Source organism: Anopheles stephensi, chromosome 2, assembly GCF_013141755.1.
Source record: "Anopheles stephensi strain Indian chromosome 2, UCI_ANSTEP_V1.0, whole genome shotgun sequence".
In the NCBI taxonomy this organism is placed as follows: Eukaryota; Metazoa; Arthropoda; class Insecta; order Diptera; family Culicidae; genus Anopheles; species Anopheles stephensi.
The window spans coordinates 84663735-84686918 of NC_050202.1; the positions used below are offsets into that span (position 1 = coordinate 84663735).

The 23184-nt window shown below is 41.2% G+C and overlaps 1 protein-coding gene across 21 annotated transcripts in view; it reads right to left on the bottom strand.

The window, feature by feature from the left end:
* The window catches only part of LOC118504855 (voltage-dependent calcium channel type A subunit alpha-1-like), an 83792-nt gene that overhangs the window by 8062 nt on the left and 52546 nt on the right, over positions 1-23184 (bottom strand). For 13 of the 21 annotated variants that reach the window (XM_036039875.1, XM_036039883.1, XM_036039879.1 and 10 more), the window contains 17 exons: positions 22924-23138; positions 22195-22859; positions 21491-22054; positions 21272-21415; positions 20980-21181; positions 20699-20863; positions 18452-18562; positions 15092-15175; positions 14721-14903; positions 12407-12498; positions 10304-10454; positions 10086-10213; positions 9663-9865; positions 9383-9591; positions 7732-7773; positions 2431-2741; positions 2219-2228 (listed from right to left, as the gene is read on the bottom strand). In XM_036039875.1, coding sequence (XP_035895768.1) covers positions 2219-2228; positions 2431-2741; positions 7732-7773; positions 9383-9591; positions 9663-9865; positions 10086-10213; positions 10304-10454; positions 12407-12498; positions 14721-14903; positions 15092-15175; positions 18452-18562; positions 20699-20863; positions 20980-21181; positions 21272-21415; positions 21491-22054; positions 22195-22859; positions 22924-23138 — 3479 coding nt within the window. Of the gene's footprint in view, positions 1-201; positions 2229-2430; positions 2742-7731; positions 7774-9382; positions 9592-9662; positions 9866-10085; positions 10214-10303; positions 10455-12406; positions 12499-13699; positions 13792-14720; positions 14904-15091; positions 15176-16421; positions 16533-18451; positions 18563-20698; positions 20864-20979; positions 21182-21271; positions 21416-21490; positions 22055-22194; positions 22860-22923; positions 23139-23184 lie in introns of all 21 variants that reach the window. The other 8 variants (XM_036039890.1, XM_036039889.1, XM_036039887.1 and 5 more) reach the window with 6 other exon arrangements.

The following is a 23184-nucleotide window of genomic DNA, read 5'->3' on the forward strand; positions in this document are numbered from 1 at the left end:
ATGAAGCGGATCGTTGGGCAAGCAATAGAAAGAAGAGATGCAATTAACGCTCCCGCACCGGACGACTGCTTTTGCGCACGCATTTCTGTGGGCGTTAACGTTCACTCAATCTGTTGAGAGCGAGAGGGTTGACCGCCGGGACAGGCGAAGGTATCCCGCCGGTCAAACGTCTCGGATGGGGTAGCAAAAGTTGGTTCGTACAATTATCGTTACGTTCGTGTTGGGTTCTGTTTCAAACGCTAGTTTCACTACAGATAAACGCATCGCTAGGTATGAAAATCGGCTAAGAGCTTCACGAGTCTGCTGTTGCAACAAGGGTACACATAGATGGAGTATGGCCATCACCACTAGGCACACCGCTAGGTGCATTTGGTTGTTGGTTGGTTTTTGGGTGATGCGGGGTTTTGACTGGGCGGGAAAAGAGGGGCGGGCGAGGACAACTCGTTTGCTGAAGCTTGGTTAAGTTAACGCTAAAATCCATCGTTTAAATCAACACTACTAGATTAGTAACGAACAACAATCTTAGACAGCTAGATCGCCCACCAAGGGACTCAGCGCGACAGCGGATGGGAATGGTTGCGTTTGCTGTGTGCGGTTATTGGTACGCGTCTGGACTAATCAAACCACCATACCTCCACACGCGGACACACAAACAAACACAAACACATACACGCACAGAAAAACACACACACACACAAACAAAAGAAGAAGAAACTTCTCTATCGAAAGGAACGGATGTGAGTGACAGCTAGTAGTATAGTAGTAGTAGTAGTAGTAGTAGTAGTAATGGGTAATATTCCTCTGTTTGTTTGCTGTTGTTACTATCTGTGAGCTTGATTTGGGTGTTTAGTATGACAACAGAAGCACCTGCCGATGATCTAACGAAGATGTAGATTAGGTGGCCCAGGTAATTTGAAAGCAAATTAAAAACGTGTTTCCGTGTCGTGCCGGGTGTGGTTGTGTTGGTGTTGTATGCTCATGAGTGTTGCATGTGGTTGTATCTATGTCTAGTAGGACTACTTATAGCTAGAGTGTACTAACTACTGCGCGAGTGACGGAAGGTAGGAGCTCATGCACATCAACCACTAAAACAGACATCGAGAGCGAGAGTGAGAGAGAGAGAGCGAGAGAGAGCTTTGAAGTTGTGAGCGCACTAAGCTACTGTTCTAGCTAATCCGGTGGTCTACGCTTGTGTGCAGAAACAATGCAATTCAGGCTTACTTACCTCTACCCGTACATTACACAACACCAATACTAATGGTACCACTGTTTACTATCCTATTTCTATGGAACATGTATGTATTAGTAGGAGATTTATTTGACGATTCTGACAATCGTTAATGAGCAGTAGCTAATGAAGGACAGGATGAACAGTAGACAGTATTCTAAATGAAACGCACTGGGATGGATCATGTGTAAGGAGGTACGTTTCCTAGGAAACGCGCAAGACTAACGTCAAGGAGGGAAGCACAAAGCTCCAGGGAAAGTTCTAATGTTTATTCTTCCTTTAACAAATGTATCAAAGAATTCGAAACCATTTCTATCCACAATCGATAAGTTCTAAAACAAATCACTAAATTTAATTTCACTCTTTGCGATGGATTTTCCGATACCGGTAGAAACACACACGAATGAGCACACCAAATAACATTGAAATCAACAAAACACTTACACACGCACACATAAGTACAGTTACTTGTAAAAGGTAACAACACATCGAACAGAACATTGTAGATATTGAAGTAGAGAGATGAAGATTTTATAGAAGGAAAAAGAACTAGTTCCAGAGAGAAGGTGATAGAAGTAGAAGGTGCACAGGGAACGAAAGATAAAACAGAATAGTGGAATTGTAAAATAAAAATTGGGAATGAACAGTAGAGAAAATAAAAACAAAATTTTAAGGACCGAATGCAAAGGATTTTCAAATAATACAGATTGCATACTCAGGAATACTGTTTGTTTTGTGGCGCCTAACAGTATGCAATCGGTAAGACTTTTGCGAATAAATAAATTGATAAAATTAGGTTAAAAGAGGAAAACAACTGTGCAAAAATAGAAGAATAGAAAAAACAGACGGAAAGGTTGAGAGATAGTTGTGAACATAAAAACGTAAGAACTTGCTTGTGACATGTTACCATCGCTAGGGGGTCATTTGAGTTTGTTTTTTTGCTTATGGGTTTTTTTTTTGTTTGTAAGACAGAGCGAAACAAGACATCACCTTTCTGTTCCTAGAAATGGAGAACGGAAACAGATGTCAGTCATGATTGCGTTCGACAGTGTGCATACTGTGTACACAGTTTTGAGGGGTATGAAGGAACTGGATGTGGGGGGGGGGGGGGGGGGTAACATCTTCGACCGGATGATGAGGATGAGCGGAAAGGGTTATGCGAATTTTTGAAAGCCATTGGTTGGAAGTATTGTGAAACCTACCTGAAGGACCGCTTGCGCATCGTGGTGCGGCGTGCCAGACTGGCCAAACTACTGCCATGCAGGTCCAGTGTGCTGTCGTGACCGCCTCCGAGACCGGCACCGAGACCACCAACACCACCACCACCACCACCAACACCACCGCCACCACTGCCGTCGCCGGTCGCACCGTTCCCGTTGGCACCGTGACCATAGAGCAGGTGGGTCTGCGAGCTGACTCCTTCGCCGTTCTCAAGGCTCAGCGACCCGGTACGCGAACCACCCGACTTCTCCATCACGGCCATATCCAGGATCGTACTGAACAGGGACGGCTTCTGTACAGGTCACGGCCGTTACCATTGGGAGTTTGGAAGATTTTGGACGGTGCGATATTGAGCAGCCAAAGTTGGGACACGTGCAGTGGTGGTGTTCGATGCAGTGGTGATAATTGCAGTCGTAGTTGTTGCAGTAGTAGTAGAAGTAGTAGTAGTAGTAGTAGTAGTAGTGGTAGAAGTAGTAGTAGTAGTAGTAGTAGCAGAGGTAACGAAGGTGGTAGTAGAAGATGTGATTCGAAGGAAGATGTGGTTGCACAAAGTGATGATTTTTGTAATCGGTTTTGGTTGGTTGTTTTTTTTTTTTTGTTTGGACGACATGATGAAAATGGTACAATGCAAGTGATGCACACGTGCAAGTGCGAGATTTAAAGATTCGACCGGTTACAATGAAATTCGAATAAAAAAAAAGAACGGTAGTTGTAAAATGCCATACAAATGCAATCGAAAAAACGGGCCATTTAGAGGTTTGGTTTGAAGTTTTGTTAACAAAGCATTGAGCATTGGCAGATAAGAACAAGAGTGTATTGTAGGCGCAGTTTAGGTCGTCAATTTAGTCGGTTGTTTAAATATTTACACAGCCATCCACGTCCACGTTTCCGGTGGAGGTGAAGGTTATGGTTAAAATGTTAGGTTGGTGTTTAAATTTATTTTTTTATCGATTAACATCATTATGGAGTTTAGTGAGGGTACGTTTTTTTTCAGATTCAGAGAGTCATTCCGTGGAGTTTAGCGGAAGCGATTTGTTGAAGAAAAATGTTTGAAAGCGAGTGAAGAAAAACAAACAAACAAAATTCATTTAATAGAACTGCAAACACGTCATTTTAAAAGTAAAAAAAGTTCATTTGAATTACACGATAGAAAGTGGGTAAGAAATTCGAACGGAAGGCCGAACGTAAACAAATGTGAGCAAACCGTGAGCTAAAGTGGTTTAGCCTATACATTGCTGTCGAGCGTAACAAAGGCAAAATTCAGCACCCAGAATTGGTGGGGGGAAAAAGAAACGAGTTTTGTTCAATTCTTTTCGTAATATATTGTACAGTGATAAATGAACAAAAATTGTTTCTTTTTATACAGAACCGGTAACGTTCATGAGATTCACTCATGAAGCCATTCCTCATGAACTTCCCAGTTCTGGTGGTGGTGCAAAAATAATTATTTACAGTTGTATTTGTTTAGGAAAATTAAAATAAAAAATCTTTCAAACACAATTTTTTTTATACAAAATGTATAAGTAAAGAATTTTTTTATAAAACCATAGCTAACTCACGCGGTTTTCGTAAAAAAAAACGATTAAAAACAGCAAACAAAGTGAAACCAAAAGCGCATAAAACAAAACTTCTTTAAGTAGAATTCAACTGTACACACAATCAGATCGTTCTCATGCAAATGAAAGATAAAAAAGAGAGAGAGAGAGAGATAAAGAGGAGAAAAACAAATGCTTCTTCTATTCTAGTACAGAGGTGGAATCTAGTGTTAAGCTACGTCACGATCCAGTAAGAGATTAAGAGAAAAACGATAACGGAGTTGAGCATTATCAAACAGTGAGTTTTGTTGAACGGGTAAATCTTACGCATCATTCAATTATAGGAGCAATCAAAAGACATGCTACAAAAGCGTTTTAGTATTGTACATGTGTACGTGTGTGTGTGTATGGGGTGTGTATGTGTATACAACCTGCACAAGAGAGGTAAGGGTGTATTGTGTTAGTAGAAGGAGCAGGTATATGTGTTCTTGTAGCTAGTGATTTAGATACTACTACGATTGCAGGAACTTTTGAGGTGTTTTTGTTTTGGGCCGAATCGTAGCAAATATACAGCTGCAGTGTGTGTTTGTGTTCGTGGTGGTCAAAACAAGCTACCGAATATGGCGTCATCTGGTACGTGTTGAAGTGTGTATTGCAAACGGTCTAGTAAATAATGGTACTAAACTAAAAATGGAATCTAACGCTAATTGCTAAATGAAAGGATCAAACAGCGGATGGACACTTCTGTCCCTAGAACTGCTGAAACGAGTGGACTTGCCGTGGACACCCTCGAGCAAAGAATTCGACGACAGCGAATAGGCTTATCTATAGTGAAATTGTATCCTTGTAACAAGACCAACCACAGCTAACCCAGTGAACAGAATCGCGTAACGTTACGCACCGTTACGGAGTGATCGTAGTAACGATAATGAGAGAGAGAGAGAGAGAGAGAGATCGATCGATCAAGATAACGTGTGTGTGTCTGTGCAGGTGGAAGAACTGTGCATAAAGAAGTAACGCACAACAAAAATACCAACGAACGAACGAGAGCGAGTTAAGTAGAAAGATTGTAAGGACAACGTCAACATCACACAGTTTGTACAGCTTTGACACAAGAGTTTGGTTTTTGGTACAACGGAGTACACGGTTTGTCTTCCGCTACTTGGGTGGCGTTCACCACCACACCACCCCAGTGTACACCACCTGTAACACTAGTGGCTCAAGTCCTACGCTACGGAAAGCCAAATGTACAGGGTTTGCCTTGCGTTACGGTTTGCCGGTTTGCTGTTGCTGTACAGAGGTACTGGTACGGTACAATCGTAACCGAACCCACATGACGCGTGTCTGTGGTTGTGTGTGTGTATAATGAGTGATCAGAGGTGAGAGCTCGAAGTTAACACCTATCGTATCGTATCGTAACTCTGTGTTCACAGTACTATAGAAGACGTGACGTGGAAGGTGCTCTAGGTAGGTATAAATGTTTTGCAAGATATTCAACACTCTACTACGGTCGACTGCTCTTAGCTGCGAGTTGTTAAACATTGTGATCAAATCAAAAGTAGTTTGATGAGCTCTGGTGACACCGACTCTACTAGACTCAACGCATTGCACGGATACAGATGAGTTGCTGGTTGTTTTGCGCTTCAACATACGATACGTTGTAAAGTATAACGGTGAATGAGTTCTGGTTCTGGTACTGTATTGCAGATTGCCCAGTTACGCTAGCAGGTAGCAGGTAGCTGGTTCTGGTATTGGTACGTTTATGGTTATGAATTGATTGAGAGAGAGAGAGAGCGATAAAAACGAAAAACTAAAACTTGCGTACAAGTACAAGAATGCAAAAAGGTACAGTTAAAAACCGAAAAACAAAACGGAGGAACAAAACAGGTGGCATAATACGACCGGAACGCTTGTGCGAACCTGTGAACGCAGGTACTTATCTTGCATTTACCTAGAACATCCTAAGCCCACCCGGCTCTCTTTAACGCGCGCATTACGGCAGAGCCACCTGGGTCGTGTCCGAGCGTAGGGAACTGAACGGACGTACGTAGTGATCACACTGTCGGCATTCAGTGGGTAACGCTACCACAACGCTTTTTTGAGCCGTTGCTGCGTACGCCACTGGCTAAACAAATCGACCGAACATACATTGGAGCAACTACAACAGCGCGTCGCGACCCTTGGCCGTACTTGAACTCGCGTGGCCGTGTTGTGTGTCAGGATTGTCGGTTATGGCTACCCTGCTTCCCTTTTCTCTTCTCACTCTGTTTTGTTTTTTTCCTTCTTTCTTTTGGGTTTGGATCTGTTTCTGTACGTATGCGTCATTTCTGCTTAGGATCAGATGGAATTTGGCTACCGCAATATGTCCCACAAATAGATTGGGACACGCTAGCTGCTCAGTACCTTTCATCGGGACAACAGGGTTTTACATTCACGAAACGTATCGAAAGTGTTTTCTGTAAAATAATTGTTGAAAGGTCATTAGGACGATAGGTGGTATCGATATGTGGGGTTTTTTTTTTTTTTGGTGGATTGAGAGGCGGAGGGAGGAAAAGAATGCAGGGGTTTACAAATACATTTCTGTTCTAAGAGTATTTCATTTTCAGTTTAAAAAAGGAGAACCTACTCAAACGGGAAGGATTGATTACGTTACTTGGGTTCTATAAATGTCTCTGTGACAGAACTGTGTAGCTGATACAAACTATTCAGGAATGTTGTATGACTTGGAAATCATTCAGCCGAAAAGTATGCAATCGGTATGGCAAAATCATTTAAAAAATACTGGTTCAATTGCTTACGAAGGACTCTACTATCTAGCCAAGGAAACTAGGCTGATTGTTAGCTACTAATGAGGCACTACAACTCGCAAGGAGTTCATGACGTTTCATAAGTGAAAATTTATTACCAGACGAAAATAATGGTCCCCAATGATGATTGGGGAATGTGTATGTTAAGTTAAGGCTACACAAACCACTACGGCTGAGTGTGGTCGAATAAGGATCGAATAACATATGATGAGCTAGCCTAGTACTGATGATTTACTGAGCTACCTATAAACCGTTGCGTCTAGAATGGTCTCAAGATGACGCCTGTAGTGAGCGGTTTGTGTGTTTGTGTACAGTTTCGAGTTTGAGTGTGCTTAAACTGATCCATCTAAAAAAAACTTGCGATCAGTAGATGTACCATCTCCAACGAATAATTCTTTATCATTTGTGCAGATAACATTTCTATTCTATTCTCGTCTAGAATGTTTTGTTTTAAAAAATGTAATTTTTTGTTTGGAAAAAGTCTAAATGCTCACTAGAAGAAAACATAATGAAACAATTCTTCAAACGTAATCCAAACAGTCAAAACAACGCAATAAATAAAAATCCCTTTCGCTCCAACACTCGGGAGACGAGCTAGGCATTTGGAAAAAAAACCAATACGGCAAGCGATGTTGCATATGAGCAATTGCGGTTGTTTCTGCCTCTTATTTACAAAACGCAAAAAAACAGGCAAGAGCTGGTACGGTGCTACATATTCAGCGATCAACACGCTCAGTCTCTGCTAGTGGATCGTATCAAACGGTAGGAAACGAAAACGCGCAAACGCTAGCAAAACGGAAACCCAAGAGCGTAAGAAGTAAAGTAAAACCAAAACAGAAACAAACAAAACCAACTAATCCCTAGCTAGTTTTAGAAAAAAGAGCAGCAAAACAAAGAAAAGTGAACACGAGAGTATAGGAAAAAAGTTTGTGAATAATACCAGCTGTCTGGCCGTTGGGCTATTAATGCTTGCTTCATTTCCCTGAAAAATAATAGCCAGGATAATAGGTTTGAAGTTTTTAATTAATTTGCGTACGCGTGTTGCATCGTTTGAATGGTAAGGTAAGAAAGTGGTGCAATGGTTGTTTTTTTTTTGGATGTTTTTTTTCTTTTGGTTTTCAACTAGTTCTACTGCGCACGGTACTCTACTCGGTACTCGGCGCACTAACGTTGTACACTATTGGACGGGGTGCGTCGTATGGGCAGCAGTAGTATGGTAGGCAATCAAACACTGGTATACGGTTCTAAAACAAAAGCTGACTTTGTTGAACATCTTCCGGTAGTAAAAAAAACAACGGTTGAAGATTGGTTCAAGTTCGTTCAAGAAACCTCTAGACAGTACATGACAGGTGAGTAACGTTAAGAATAAAATCAGGAAAATCGATCTAACATGAGGAAAGAAACTTAACTTTGTAGAACGTAACATACACAAATGGTACAAAGGAAGAAACGAAAGTCTTTAAAAAATGCGCGGGACGGTACAACGAAAGTATCAAACACAATGTTACTCAACATTGAACATTTGCTACAACTCAGGGACACACACACAGGTGTATGCAGTGACTGTTGCATGGTACGTTATGCACTGACGACACGAAACAAAACGTGTGACAAACAACGGCTAAACACAAGAGGAAACGAAAACAAAAAACCATACAAAAAGAACATAACAAACGGCAAAATCAGCTAACAGAACGTGAAAACACATTGATAACCAAAACAATACAAGTAGAAAAAAAAACGAAAGAAAGAAAAGAAAACACCAGATCGGCTTCACTAACTGTAGCCATTGGTACGGGTAACGACAATCACGAGACAAAACGAGAATAATACACTCTCCGGTTAGTGAGCAGTAAGTAATGCTAACCATAGCAACCGGAGAGAGAGCGAGCGAGAGACAGACAGTGGAAAAGATAGTGTGAGTAAGAGACAGAGAGTATTATAACAGAACTATAATACCTTCTATGCGGTACATTGAACAGAAGTGAACGAAATCAACAACAAAAAGCACATAAAACACTTACAAAAATATTTAAGAAAATTAAACAAAACTCAAATAACGTTCATGAGTAGAACAAAACATACATATTCATGAGTTTATCCCTCGATTGTCGAAAAAAATAAATTGAACAGTTTTCAAGAGAACGTTAAAGTAAAGATGATTTGATAAAAGGAAAATTCACTCTAGTCTCGCTCTAAAATGGGAATTTTCAGTTCTGATTTTCAATTCACGCATGTGAGTATTACCCTCACACTCACACGATTGTGCCAATAGCATGTTAAGATTTGTTTTGTTTCCAATTGCCAATAGAATCTTTCAAAAACAATAACAGCGGCGTTGATGAGCGTTGAAAACCAGAAAAGGTTCAAGAACAAATCATATCTCACAAGCCAGTGGGGTTTGTCACGTTTTCTTCACACCAAGGGAGCACTAGTGGCAGTGCTCGGTTGGCAAGGAGCACAAAACACAAACGAAAAACCAAAGAGGGAAAGGACACCATAGTATGTGTGTTTGTGTGTATCGGTAATCCACTAAACAAACGTGACTGGAGATTTGTTTCACCCTTCGGCTCGAACCATCGAACACTTACCGGCAGATCCGATTCGACCTGGCCAAACTTGGTGTTGCGCCAGGACTCCAAAATCAGCAGCCCGGCATAAATCTTGCCCACCGTCAGCTTGCCCGCATTAAGCTCCTCGTTGAGTGGGACGAGCAGATCGAGCATCTTTTTGGCCTGCAGTGGCCAGATGTGGCTGATTGTGTGCCGCAGCTCCATGTCGGCCTGATCCATCTCTTCGGCTGCAGCGGAGGTTTTCAGAGGGGTATGAGTAGTGTGGAAGGATCGGTTCGGGCCGAAGCTCAGGACTTACCAGTTCTCATCTTGATGTTGAGGTTCTCCCGTATCAACGCGAACAGCGTCGTGGTGAACGCGACCTTTCCCTCTGCATCGAGCGGCATGTTCATGCGTATGAGCTTTTTGTAGGCGAGTCGGTTGGGACATTTGTTACCAAATCCCAAGGGAGGATCCATGTTTTTCAACATATCATACATTTCAGTGTAGTGAATTTTACCCCTGCAAAGGAAATAAGTATGTAATTTACCGTAGAAAGAATACTTTAGTACTCTGCGCCTAAAAGTATGCAACATTATAGCATCTGAACACGTCCAGATGTAAAAGAATATACAATTGCACGTGGTTGCATACTTTTAGGAGCAGTAAAGCAATACAAAGCAATAAGAAAATAAATATCACAAAGAAAGAATGTGTCTAATAACTCCCAAACAATACTTACGTAGCATTAGGATCATATTCCGCCCATATCCGAACGAACTCGTCCAGATGATGTGCGCCAAGAATACTGGAATCACGCGTTAGATAGTCAAAGTTGTCCATAATGACAGCCACGAACAGATTCAACATCTGTGCAAGTTTTTGAAGATAACAAAAACGAGAAAGACCACCCCGGATTAGTCATCTTGAGCAGCTCACCAATGGCATCGAAATACTCACAAGAAACGAACAGAAGAAGATAAACGACACGAAGTATGCGTAGGCCAGTGTCGAACCGCACGTTTCGTTCGGTTTGTTAGCTCTCGGGTCACACGGTCTCCCTTTGAGACATGCCAGCATAATGTTCGGCCACGACTCGCCCGTAGCACACCTGAGCATGCGTATGCAGGAGGATAGTAAGCGGGACGGATGAACCGGCGATCCAAGCGGGTTCCGGGACAGGGAGAACAGACAGACAGAAGACAGAACGTTAGTCCCACACAGGTTGTACGACGACACGATCGTAAGAGGGAGGAAAAAGGAATGCTAGCGAATTAAAATGTAGCCTAAAGACTAGAAGAAGAAGGGTAAAGGGCATCTAGCGGACGTAAAAGTATTAGCTTGAACATGGAAAAATATTGCAATTGAGCGATTGTCAGGGGACAATCCGTTCATGAGCAGGTATGTTTTTGATCGGTTTGCTGTGTATTGTATCGGTGTTTTGTTTGTTTGAGTGGGTTTCAAGAGACGGCGCAAACAGGGATTTTGTAACAGTAATACAGGCAGTAAAGAACAAATGAAGCAGGAATAGGTTAATATATTTGTACATCTGTAGGTGTGTAAGAAACTGGAAAGCTTGAGAAGCTTAGCTGTTGAAAGGGTTAGAAGTCTTTGTAAAGGAAATGAAGCACTGTTGTTCTTCATTGATTTTTTGTTGGTGTATGTCAATGAGCGGTTGTTTATGTATCAAGATGTAAACTCATCTAACTGGGTAACGAAACGAAATGCTATAAAACAAGGATGCATTCTAGTCAAACCAACTCGTTTGGTTCTATACGCACTATCAAAGCATTCCGGAACGAATCAAACGATCTATCCTAGATTGAATATGAATGGTATTAAAATGCTCTAAAAATACGAAAAACAAAGCAAACCAGCTATGCCTCAAATGTGTGTGCTCTAGCGCAACGAACTTTAGCAGAAAAGGGAAACTGATGTGAATGCTATAAAAAGGGTCACTAAACCGAACAAAAATAAAAAGGCAAAAAGAGAGAACAAACAGAATGAAACTAGCGAACAAAAGGAACGTTATTAACTTTGCTAGTTAGACTGTACATTGAGCTTCGACTCGGATCCTTCAGTCACTCGGTATTCGGTATTCTAGGGTACAACTCTTATAAATTCTGAATCGTGTACGGATGACACTTCTTGCGTACTAGAGCGCCTATCACTAGAAACAAATAAATGCGATTAATAGTGTGTAACGCAAGGGAAGTGTGTGTTGTGGTTTAAAACTGTAGTCTATGTATTTGATTCTAAAAGGATGGAAAGGAAGCATAAGCTTACCATTTTGTACACTATTCTAGTGTTAATGGTTTGAAAGTGATTGTAAGTAATTTAGTAATTGGGAGAAAGTCAGCTGAACTATGGGTGAACTGTATGAAGTATAAAAAGTGTTTGTCGAAAATGTACATCTCACTTTCAGGACTCACTAGTGACAGTTTGATTTGGATAGGAAGCGCCTAAAAGTATGCAAGACTGTTGCCCTCACGCACAGTAAACTGTTAACAATTCATTGCATACCTTTAGGCGCGATTAATCCAAAGCTGCACCGTTGTTAGTCTCTACTAACTAATCTGTTCTAGTTAAGTAAACAACATTACCAAGATTGCTCACTCAATGATTCTGATGTGAAGTTTACATGTGCTCGTTTGATATTTAAAACTTTGACCGACTACAATACTTCTCGTTCGATTATTGCGCTCATTAGAACTGCTCACTAGGTGAATGATTGCGAGAGATCTGTTATACTCTATTCTGTAAACTACTGAACAGTAACATTGCTATGTTAGAAAAACGGTTGTTTGATCTTGATAGAGCATAAACAGATGCTTGAGTAGTTAAGTATCGACATTCAGTAGCAGTTGCTTTGATAGTGTTGATAGTTGGAAGAATGATGTAGAAGTATTAGGTGACATTTAGTAGAAGTACAGCTTAAAGTTCGTAGTAGAGTGAATAGTAGTAGTAGTGGAACATATGCACATATAGTTGTAGTTATAGTCTTGTAGGTACATGATGTCTTATGCTATTGATCGCTTGACAGCCGTGCTATCGGACACCTACCTGAACAGTAGCATCAGCCCTTGGACAAAGGAGCGGAAGTTGTTGTGTCTAGTAATAGATGATTCAGGATCTAGCTCAATATTCCCAAATACCTAAGTTCAGGCGGAGATGGTAGGGTATAGTTTCTTCGTACGCGCAGTGACCCATTGCTGGGAGCCGATCGCGTTTAAATTGCGCCAGTTCGGAACCCTGCGTGCGCCTTAAAGGCGCAGCGCCAGCAACGAGCCACGCAATCTAAACACCGGCTCGGTTGGGTAACACAAGGTATATTTACAGTAAAACAAATGAATCGTACCGAAATTATAAATTATTTCCAAAAATAACAAGATCGAGCTAAAACTGATATAAAATTCTGAAGTAAAAACGAAAAAATCAATTACCGGATGTATCAAAACTTACAGGTTTCAGAAAACAGGGGTCAGTCTAATTTTTAAAAACTCCCAGTTCGCTAGTAACCGTCAGACGGGGCAAAAGGCTCTATCATATCATAAACTCGAACGCTATAAACTACCGAACGAAAATACACACACACACACACTATTGCAATCCTTGAACTGTTGAACTCTAACTCGTTCGCAATGACAACATATGTACAACATGCCAAACACCGGGTAGTCAGCTAGCAAAAGTATTGAAATATTTGCTTATCTTTGGGGTCGCTAAACTTTGGGCATGTTGTGAAGAAGGAATTTTGTAGCAAAACTTCAATACTTTTATTTGTGTGGGTCTAAGTGATTTATTACATATGCAAGTAGCATATAGTACATAGGGACGGGGGCTCACTTACTGCAGCACTTGGTTAAGAGGCGGCAAATAGCCTTAACCACTGTGACCGATACGCTCAGCCCAACTGTACAGCACAGGCAACTTTACATACGAGCTATAATAGGGGTTGTAATACCGTCGCCATACGCTAAACGACTACCGGAACTCCTATACACACACACACACACACGCAAACACACTCACACACGCAAATGTACGCCAGACAAAAAAATACATTTACATACAAAGGAAGGAAGATGTATTACAATCAAAGGTATGTGTGTGTGTGTAGCAGCCGCCATCTTGCCTTTCGATAGTGAACTACAAGGAAGCCAAATGGAGTTTCAGTAGGATGGTGACTGTTTGTGGCTAATCCCGCAGCAGGATCATCTTGTTGTATGTCTGTGTGCGTTAGTTTGTTTGGTGAGTTAATAGGTCTGTACGCTGGCTATAAATTAGCAATAGAAGGGTAGAGATCTTGCTAGAGGATTGGCTATCGGTTGGTGGCAAGTAGGTGGGAATTATTACCGAAAAAGCAGCAGCAGAGCGCCGAAAAACGTTTGAAAATTATTGTGACGGTTCAGTGCGGTGTCGGGATCGAACTTCATGTTGCCAAACACCTGCAAACAAGGACCGGCCCACAGGCAGGCGCATAATGTGGCGTAATGTGTGGATGGCGAGGTACGTATTTGATGTGTTCCGAGTCCACGTTATGCGATGGGTGTCGATCGGTGGCGGATGCAGTATTGAGATTGTAGTTGGCACACATAAACACACATACGTAACATTGTGTTTGTGGAAATAGTGGAATGTTGAGATTTTGGTTGTTTGTTTTTTCGAACGTACAAATAACAAAACGAATGGGCGAGGAATTGGTTTAAATAAAATCCCTATCACTATGCCATCGGTATCGGTAGCTAGGTGTCACAGATGAAAGTTAACTTTAAATGAGCACAACTGACGCATGACGATGAATATTTTGAAATAACTGCTCTAGTTTAATAGAAATGATTAAATCTGCATGTGAAAACCAGAAAACAATATTAAAAGATCTTTAAAAGCACTAGATGCTTTCTCTCTCTTTGGTTGTTCTATCTGAAGTAGTAGAAATCGCAGAACAGAAACTGAAACTAATTATGCTGAAGTATTATGGAAAAGTATTGCAAAATTTCTATTCTAAGTAGAAACTGGAAGGAAGTAAAGCCGAAACGAACAAACATTCCTACACTCTAACGGACCCATCCTGTTTGCAGTAGCAGCAGCAATTCAAAGTTAAAAACTCTTTGCTGGCATTTCGTTTTGCGAATCATATTCTTGTTGGCATTGCGATTGCAAGAGAATAAACATTAGAAATGAAATTTAAGGAAAACCCGATTCCAAATAAAAAATCTCAAACTCAAAATCAAAAGTAAAAATAAAATCAGTTTCTTTAAGATTTGTTAATAACAACGAAATGAAAAATAAATAAAAGGGTAACTGGTAACACAACGTAACAAAAAAATGATAAATACTGTTATAAGGAGCGAAAAATTTGAAAGAGGAAAAATACCTGCATGCCAATAATTGCGTAGATAAAAAATAGCATGGCAATCAGCAAACAGACATATGGCAGTGCTTTGAATGATTGAACAAATGTCCAAAGTAATATACGTATTGTATAACCTTGTCGCAGTAGTTTGATTAATCGTGCGGCACGAAACAGTCTTAGGAATCCAACGTTGAAGGAGTTTTCCTGGTGGCGTTTTGAAATAGAGGTAGAAAGATTGAAGTTTGGCGAAGAGAAAAGAGAAGAAAATAATTTATTATTTAAAAATGTCACCTAAAACCAGTTTCTTTATAGCGACAGTACAGTAAATCTGCTCTACATCTACACCACCGAACATACATAGGAGAGACGCGTACGCAAGCGACTGTACTTACCCCTAATTCTAGAACTAAAGCGTCGATAATACTTCCGATAACTGTTATAAAATCGAATATGTTCCAAGGGTCCTTGAAAAAATTCTGCTCGATAGGGGAAGAAGATATATCGGTTATATGCGATACACGCACACAGTTAAAGGTATGAGTGTGTGTGTTTTTTTTTTCAAAGACAGAAAGAAAGAAAGAAGATAAGATAAGAAAATCAGTTTATGAGATGTTTTGGAAATCAGAACACAAAAAATGCACTTTCAATGAATATGATGAGAAACAAAAGTTTGAGCATGATGGGTGATGAAATTATTTAAAAACATAAAACAAAACACCTTCAATGATGAAAAGAAAAAAGTATTTCACAAAGAAAACTAAAAGAAAACAATCAAAAACAAAACAAACTGTCTAGTGGTAGCGTCCACGATGACTACAGCATCTACCAGTAAAGGAAAACAAAAACGTAGAAGTGATACACTGTTCGACAAGAGTAGAGTAGAGTTGTGAAACGAGGAAGTTCAAGCAAAAGGAATGCAAAAAGAAAACTCAAACAAAACAAAAAAACAGAGCATCAAACAGAGTTATAAAACAATGGAAGAAAACTGTAATACAGTACGAAGAAAGAAGAAACCAATACGGAACAAGGCTTCGTTGAATGAGCTTTGCTTCTAAACTAAATTTCCTAATCCCGTCACTTCCCGTTGGACGGGCGCATCTAGCCAACATTACTATAACAGAGTAGGTAAAAACGGCGGTAAAAATGTACAGAAAGGTAAACGCGAACTGAAAAACTTGAACGGAAGTGGATGAAAAGACAGTCCAAAACAGCGGGAGATTGTCTATGAACATCGATGTTTAAATTTGCTGGTTGGTTGGTTGGTCGGTTTTGTACTACCAAGAAAACTAACGTACAATGAGAGGTGGTGGTGAGAGCGAGGATATCGAACGGAAATGATGAAAAGGGAAAACTAATTTCACTTAAAATCTATGACGGATGAGTTGAAGTACTGGTATGAGCTGGATGGATGAACTACGAACTTAGCGAAGGATTTGAAGGACGAATTTGCTGCTCGGTGATGATTTAACAGAAAAACGGACAAAATGCATGAAATCATTTCCCGGTGGTACTCTTCGATACGACGGAAAGAAAGACACAGTGAACGAAGGAAACTAAAAACAGAAACAAAAGTCACACATTAAGCAACAACTGAAGATACACAGGGTACACCAAGGTACGCGATTGCCCAAAACGGCTCGGGCAAGCGCTGGTACGCGGCACTTTAAGGCATAAATTTGTTTGATGATGCATTGGGCGGCTGATGGTGACGCTGGTACCAACCTTACATCCATAAGCGATAAGTTTCATAATAGTTTCCAGTAAAAAGAAGAACGTGAATACCAAATTCATGAAGCTCAGAATATCGATCAGAGTCGTTGGCGCATCGTGAAACTGCAGGAAGGAACACATGGGGGTGGTTGTCAGCAAATCAGCAAATTTTGGTAAACGATCATTGGTTAATAGCTTCAGGTGGAAGTAGTGTCACATTAAGCTGAGATTGGGCGCCATTTTCATTTCAAAGTTTAGTCACTTAAACCATCCTTTCCTTTTTTTTTTTTTTGAATGTATGCAAAAGCAAAAACTGACCAGTAAAAATCATCCGTTGAGTACCGAATAGGTAGAGAAAAACGGAAAACAGAACGGAACAGAAAAAAAAACCGACGACAAATAAAAAGCTTTAACAATCACTTACAACATGCAACTTTGACATCCTTTCCACAACGAAAGACGTTAGAGAGAGAGAGTGGGAGAGAGAAAACCAATGAGGTAACAAAACATAAACATTTAAGAGGTGACAGAGAGTACGTGGGCCGTCCCCGTTTCGGACAGCGTTTCAAACAGCGGTGCGGTGTGTTTCAGGCATTCGCAAAGACACAGTGGATGCTGGATAGAGTTGGCTTAACGGAAGAGTTAAATGATGCAGCATGCATGTACGGGCATGCCAAGATGCCTAGATAGTAGGGTGGGATATTTGGGGGTGACAACATGCAACATGCACAACCGGGCCAAGAACCACACACTGATAGATGAATGAGGTGGAAAGGTTAAGAAAGGATTTTTTTTATATAAAATTATAAATTAAAGTTTATTTACTACTTTTATTCATCGGGATCGTCCAAACCGTATTGCTTGATTCTTGTTTTTTAAATTAATTTTTATAATCAAGTTATTTAATAAAAAATATTAATAAGTTTTCTAATAGAATAATTTTTTTTCCAATTGATGTTTAAAAATCCATCCTTTCTTAACCTTGGCGGAATCATGCATGCATGCAGGAGAGTGGGGAGTGAATCATGCAACGCGAGTGACAGCGACTTCAATGCGTAAGCGACGAACGTATCGGTACTTAAAAAGAATATGTTGGCTTACTACATTACTTCATGCATTAGTTCATGCATTTCTTTAGTAAATAATGTTGATCAGCTAGCATGCAATGAAACTATGAGGATGAAATAGTAACTAAAGTTAGAAAATACTTTGAAAATTAAAAGCTTTTATGTACAGAAAATAAAATCTAAATGAGAGGTTAGAATGAACAAATGAAAAAAAAATTCCACAAAACTGTTCTATTTACTTAAGAGAAGTTTGAGCAAAAACTGAACCTTGTTTTAATTACTCCTAAATGACATGAAAAAGTTATAAATTTATAGAGACACATAAAACAAACTTTTTCATCTCTTTTAAGGAAGACTAAAAACTATACTAAAATAGTATTTGTTTAAAAAAATTAAATATAAATAATATTCTTTAAATAAATGTGAATCAAAGCAAACATGAAATGCAAAGGTTTGATTTGCCTCATTATCGTTTGAAAAGGACCATAATGGAGTCAATGAACTACAGTTAATTGTTATACAGTAAACACTCACCTGAAATTATTAAGGAATCATCTTCAAATATGTTGTTATAAAATTAAAAAATGTTCATGTAATATTTTCTGTGTACTTACCAACTCAGTTTGTGAAAGTCTTCTCTTATAAGCTGCATCGATCCTTGTTGAGTGAATAAAAAGCCATGCTACCACTTACCTTGCCGTTCCAGGAGCCGATTCAAACGTGACGAAGCTTATCAAACCTTTGCTGTGATAATGAATATAATTGCTTTATAACTTTTTAGCCTTGAAATAAAATCGGATGAGCTTGCGAAAAGTAAAACGTATGAGCATGATGAGCATGTGGTTAAATGAAAACAAAGAAATTATTTTGTTTTTCGTCTATATGAGCTCATTGTAACGGTAACGGTGACGTCCAGCGTGACGCACAATGAGCCGTTCGGTCGGGGCGACCGAATGATTGTTTTGCGATACCCACCTTTACGCCAAATCCTATGATTTTCAGTATCGTTTCAACACTAAACATCCCGGTAAAGCCCATGTTGAGATATTTTAACGATTTCTCAAACTCTTTTCCTTGATTGTGATACTGCGCATAGGGTAAGCCGTAACAAATGCATTTCGTGTTAATTTGTTCGAGCACGTTAAGGAAAACATTCACAGAAGACACGAAAGAAAAAAAAGAAAGTAAACCAAGATGGTTGACATTATTGTTTTGGAGAGCACCAGCGTGTCGGTGGATATTAGTAAAACGGGGGGAAAACGGGATAGAAATTCGAGCGCTAGAAGGGAAAACTGGGACCAGGTGTAGAATGGAAAACATGGCGTCGAAAGAAGAATAAAAAAACACAACACCAGCGACGCAAACGGTGATCGTGACAACGAATAGTTTCTTTGGAAGAAACTGGAAAGAGAACGTCCTGAAATGAAGGTTTAAAATCGCGTCCGCGTGTTTGTGTTTGGTTCGTTTTGATGCATCTGAAGCAATCGGTAAACTGACCGACCGATTGTCGATCTTATATTCATCAGGATCCAACGTTCAAGCCCTGGGTACAGTCGAGGACTGAGAGATTAGTGAGGCTTGTGTATGACGTTTGTGATGGTGGAAAATTGAATGACGTGTGACGGATGCGATGACAGTGTAAATGCCGAAAAAACAAGTACCGCATGACGCACGCTTAGTAAAACACAGGTACAGCTGTACAACATACACACACAAAACACGTACAGTACGAACGATGAGGATGAAGATGCGCCACGAGGTACCGTGGTCTTTGGGTAGTTCTCGTGGTGTGCATTCTCGCGTGCAACGAGATGCAGATGCGCTTGCGTGCGTGCGTTGGTATGCGTGTAGTAGTATTGGTGGGGGTGGGGGGGAGGTCACATGCGTGAGCAAGATGGACGTGAGCAGGTGCACGAACTGACGCATGGTGGATGCATTCGGACAACAAATGGGGAAGGAATCAACATCGGTGCGACAAAGTTTGATACAAAGGTGACGGAAGTGCAGCTTACAGTTATCATGCCAATAAGGAAAGACAGTTTGTGAAACCACAACCAGCAACAACAGCAGTGATCGCGTTTAATCGTTGCCTGTGCATTCAACGAGCATACAAACACACACACACATGTAGAGGAACAGAAGAAAAAAGGATAACAAACACAGGTGCACGATGCAATCACACAGTCACGAAAACACACACAAGCAAACGAACGACAAGGGACGTGATATTTTTGTGACAGTGATGATTAGTAGACTGGGCAATCAAACATCACACAAAAACACACATTCCAACAATGAACAAAATTATAGGAAAATTAACTGAAAAGCATTCAATAGACATCATGCTTAGAGAAAATTTGAACAAAAGTCTTTTATCATTGAAATTACTTCTTTTTGTTAATAATTCATGCATGTTGGTGATTTGACCAATACTTTTGTATGTGTAAGTGGCTTCTTTTCTTTTCTATTTTTGAATTCTTTTGTATTTGTTTTGTTTTAACTCGTTCTCATCATGCTTAACATCCCTATTTACACGTAAGAAACGAACAAGCATGCATAAACGTGTTCACAGCACAGCACAAATGAAGTAAACAATAAGAAAATGGCAAACACAAACAAACACATGCATAACAAAAGAACAAAGGGTGCATTTCAACACAACAAACAATAGTCACAAAACATGCTAAACAAGACGTGCACAAACGAAGAAGAAAACGAACGAGAACATTAAAAGTAAAACAAAAACGAAACGGAAACACGAAACGCAAGAGGTTAAAAACCATAGCTACACTTCAACGGAGATATCAAACTGTGAACTGTTATCCCTATCGATCACATTACGGGCTGTAGGGTAGTTGGGTTACTCAGAAACGGTGGGCGTCAGGAAATGTTGGACAGTTCCTATTATTTACATTGATCATGTGTATGGGTTTGGCGTTGAGCGTGTAAGAGTTACACGCAAGAGCTTTAAAGAGCTGTTCGTTTTCGCGACCGTCCAGAAAAAGAGGTTTAATTGGAAAATTGTATGCTTGGACGAAGATGAAACTGTAATGTGAGTAACGCTGTTTCTGCTATAATAACGAGAGCTTGTTAGTGGCACATCGTACGACACGTACGGGGTATTGAGAGGGGAGGACAGGGGGACGTTTCTTCCACGAGAAGGGATTGTTGAAGTTAGAGTGTAAAAACCTGGGGGAACAACCACCGAACCCCGATACGTACCTTCATCATCAGCAGTAACGTATTGAACACGATCAGCATCATGATGAAGTACTCGAACGGTGTCGAGACGACGATGCGCCACACCTTGTACTTAAAACTATTCCGCTTGTTTGGCATGTAACGCTCCAGAGGCCTAGCACCTATCGTAAAGTCTATGCACGATTTCTGGAATTGGGACGGAAGATGATTCAGTTTGGGAAGAAACGTAGTATTTAGTACAGTTTGCTGGCAGCTGTCAGATAGGAATAATAGCGTAGAGAGCATGTTAGGAGTTGCTTTACCTGATTTTTATCTATCTCACCGTCCTGTAGTTCCGCTTCACCTTGCTCTTGGAATGTAATGATAATCAAGGCCACGAATATGTTAACAAAGAAGAATGGAAACACTATGAAGTACACTATGTAGAATATGGACATTTCTATACGAAAGTTTTGGATTGGACCCTTGTCTTCGTAGGTAGCGGCCATCGAGTTTTGCAGCACTCTGGAAGTGAACGGTACGAGAAGGTTTGATTTTGCATTAAACCAACTGGCGAAAGAGGAAAGCAAGAGGTATGGAAGAAGAAAAGCATACTGAGGCCATCCTTCGCCCGTTTGCACGGCGAACAGTGTCAACATGGCGGTCGCCACATTGTCGTAGTGAAAGCTTTGTGTCTTCCACTCCCTCGGTTCTCGTCGTGGCAGTTGATCAGCACCATCGTACACGAAAAAGTGCCCTCTGAAATTGACATTCAATCCGGAGTCAATATAATGTCGTTGAAAGTCCACCAGTGTGGTCTCCAAAGATACGTACTTGCACTCTTCGCTCGTATGCTTGCTATCGTCGGTACAGTAGAAAAACTTCCCGTTAAACAGCTGCACCGCGATGACGGCAAAGATGAACTGGAACAGTATGTACACGATCAGGATGTTGATGACGTTCTTGAGCGAGTTGACGACACAATCAAACACTGCCTTCAGCTTTGGCACACGTTTGATTGTTTTCAGCGGACGCAGCACGCGCAACACCCGTAGCGATTTGATTGTGGAAAGGTTCTGACCGGCACTGCTGCCGGTCATGTCGAAGCCGAAGCTGACTGCAGCACAGATAACGACGACAGCGTCCATAATGTTCCAGAACTCGCGCAGATAGCTGCCCGGGTGCAGTATCACACCGAGATCCACTATCTTTAGCAACATTTCGATCGTAAACACACCGGTGAAGGCGTAATCGAAGAAGTTGAGGATTTTGTTGCGGGGCGAATCTTCCTCCACGGGGTCCTCGGCGGCTAGTGCGATCGATGACAGTGAGATGACGACCATGATGAAGAAGTCAAAGTAGCGTAGATTCACTACCCAATGGGCTGCACAACGAATGCTGGAAATGGAATGGAGGAATGAAATAAGCTACGATGGCGAAACACTTCAAGGACTTCTATCGCCCTTTGCCAATATTTTCATAGAAGACCTCGGATAATTTGAAGCTCAAATTGCATAACTTCAGGCGTGTTTACTTACGGATTAGTTGGTGACAGCACAAACATCGACGAGTACGGCAGCATCGGTTTCGGCCCGTCCGGTATCTCGTCGTCATCCTCCTCCTTGTCTTCATCCTTTTTCTTTCCCTTCGAGCTGCTGCTGCTTCCGTTCCCTCTCGTGGGCGACGGAGACGACACTTCAACGCGAGGCGGCGACCCGTCCGTTTGCATCTGCAACGCTTCCATCTCCTTGTCCAGCTCCATCTGCTGCTTCTCCTTGTTCTCCTCCAGCTGTTCCTCCTCGGCGGCGGTCAGCTCTTGCGCATTGGCCAAATTATCGACAGCGATAGCCAAGAATACGTTTAGCAGCGTGTAGTTGCCGAACAGCACCAGAATGATGAAGTAGAGCGAGTAGATCATGCCCTTCTTGTGGCCACCCTGCGACTCAATGCCCTGGTACATGACCTCGTTCCAATCTTCGCCGGTCAGGATCTGGAACACGGTTAGCAGCGCGATCGGAAAGGTGTTGAAGTTGGTGGGCGGTGTACCGTCGGGCAGATTGAACTGTCCACCGAACAGCTGCATGCCGAGCAGTGCAAAGATCAGTATGAACAGGAACAACAAGAACAGCAACGAAATGATGGATCTCATTGAGTTGAGCAGCGAGATGACGAGATTGCGCAGCGAGGACCAGTACTTGGTGACCTAAAATGGGGAAGAGCTCCTTGATTTGAGAGTTGTTCCTGAGGTCCACCGGTAATGGTATTACCTTGAATATTCGCAGCAATCGAAGCGCACGCAGCACCGAGAGCCCGAACGATCCTCCCTTCACTTCAGACCACACTACCTCGAATATCGAACCACTGATGACGACACAATCGAACCGGTTGAATGATGACTCGAAGTATATGCGTGGCCCTAGGGCGTACATCTTGATCCACATCTCCATCATGAACAGGCCAAGGAACACGTACTCCGCGTAGTCTAAAAGTAGGACACGATAGGTAAGATTCGTTTTAACGGCAGGTAA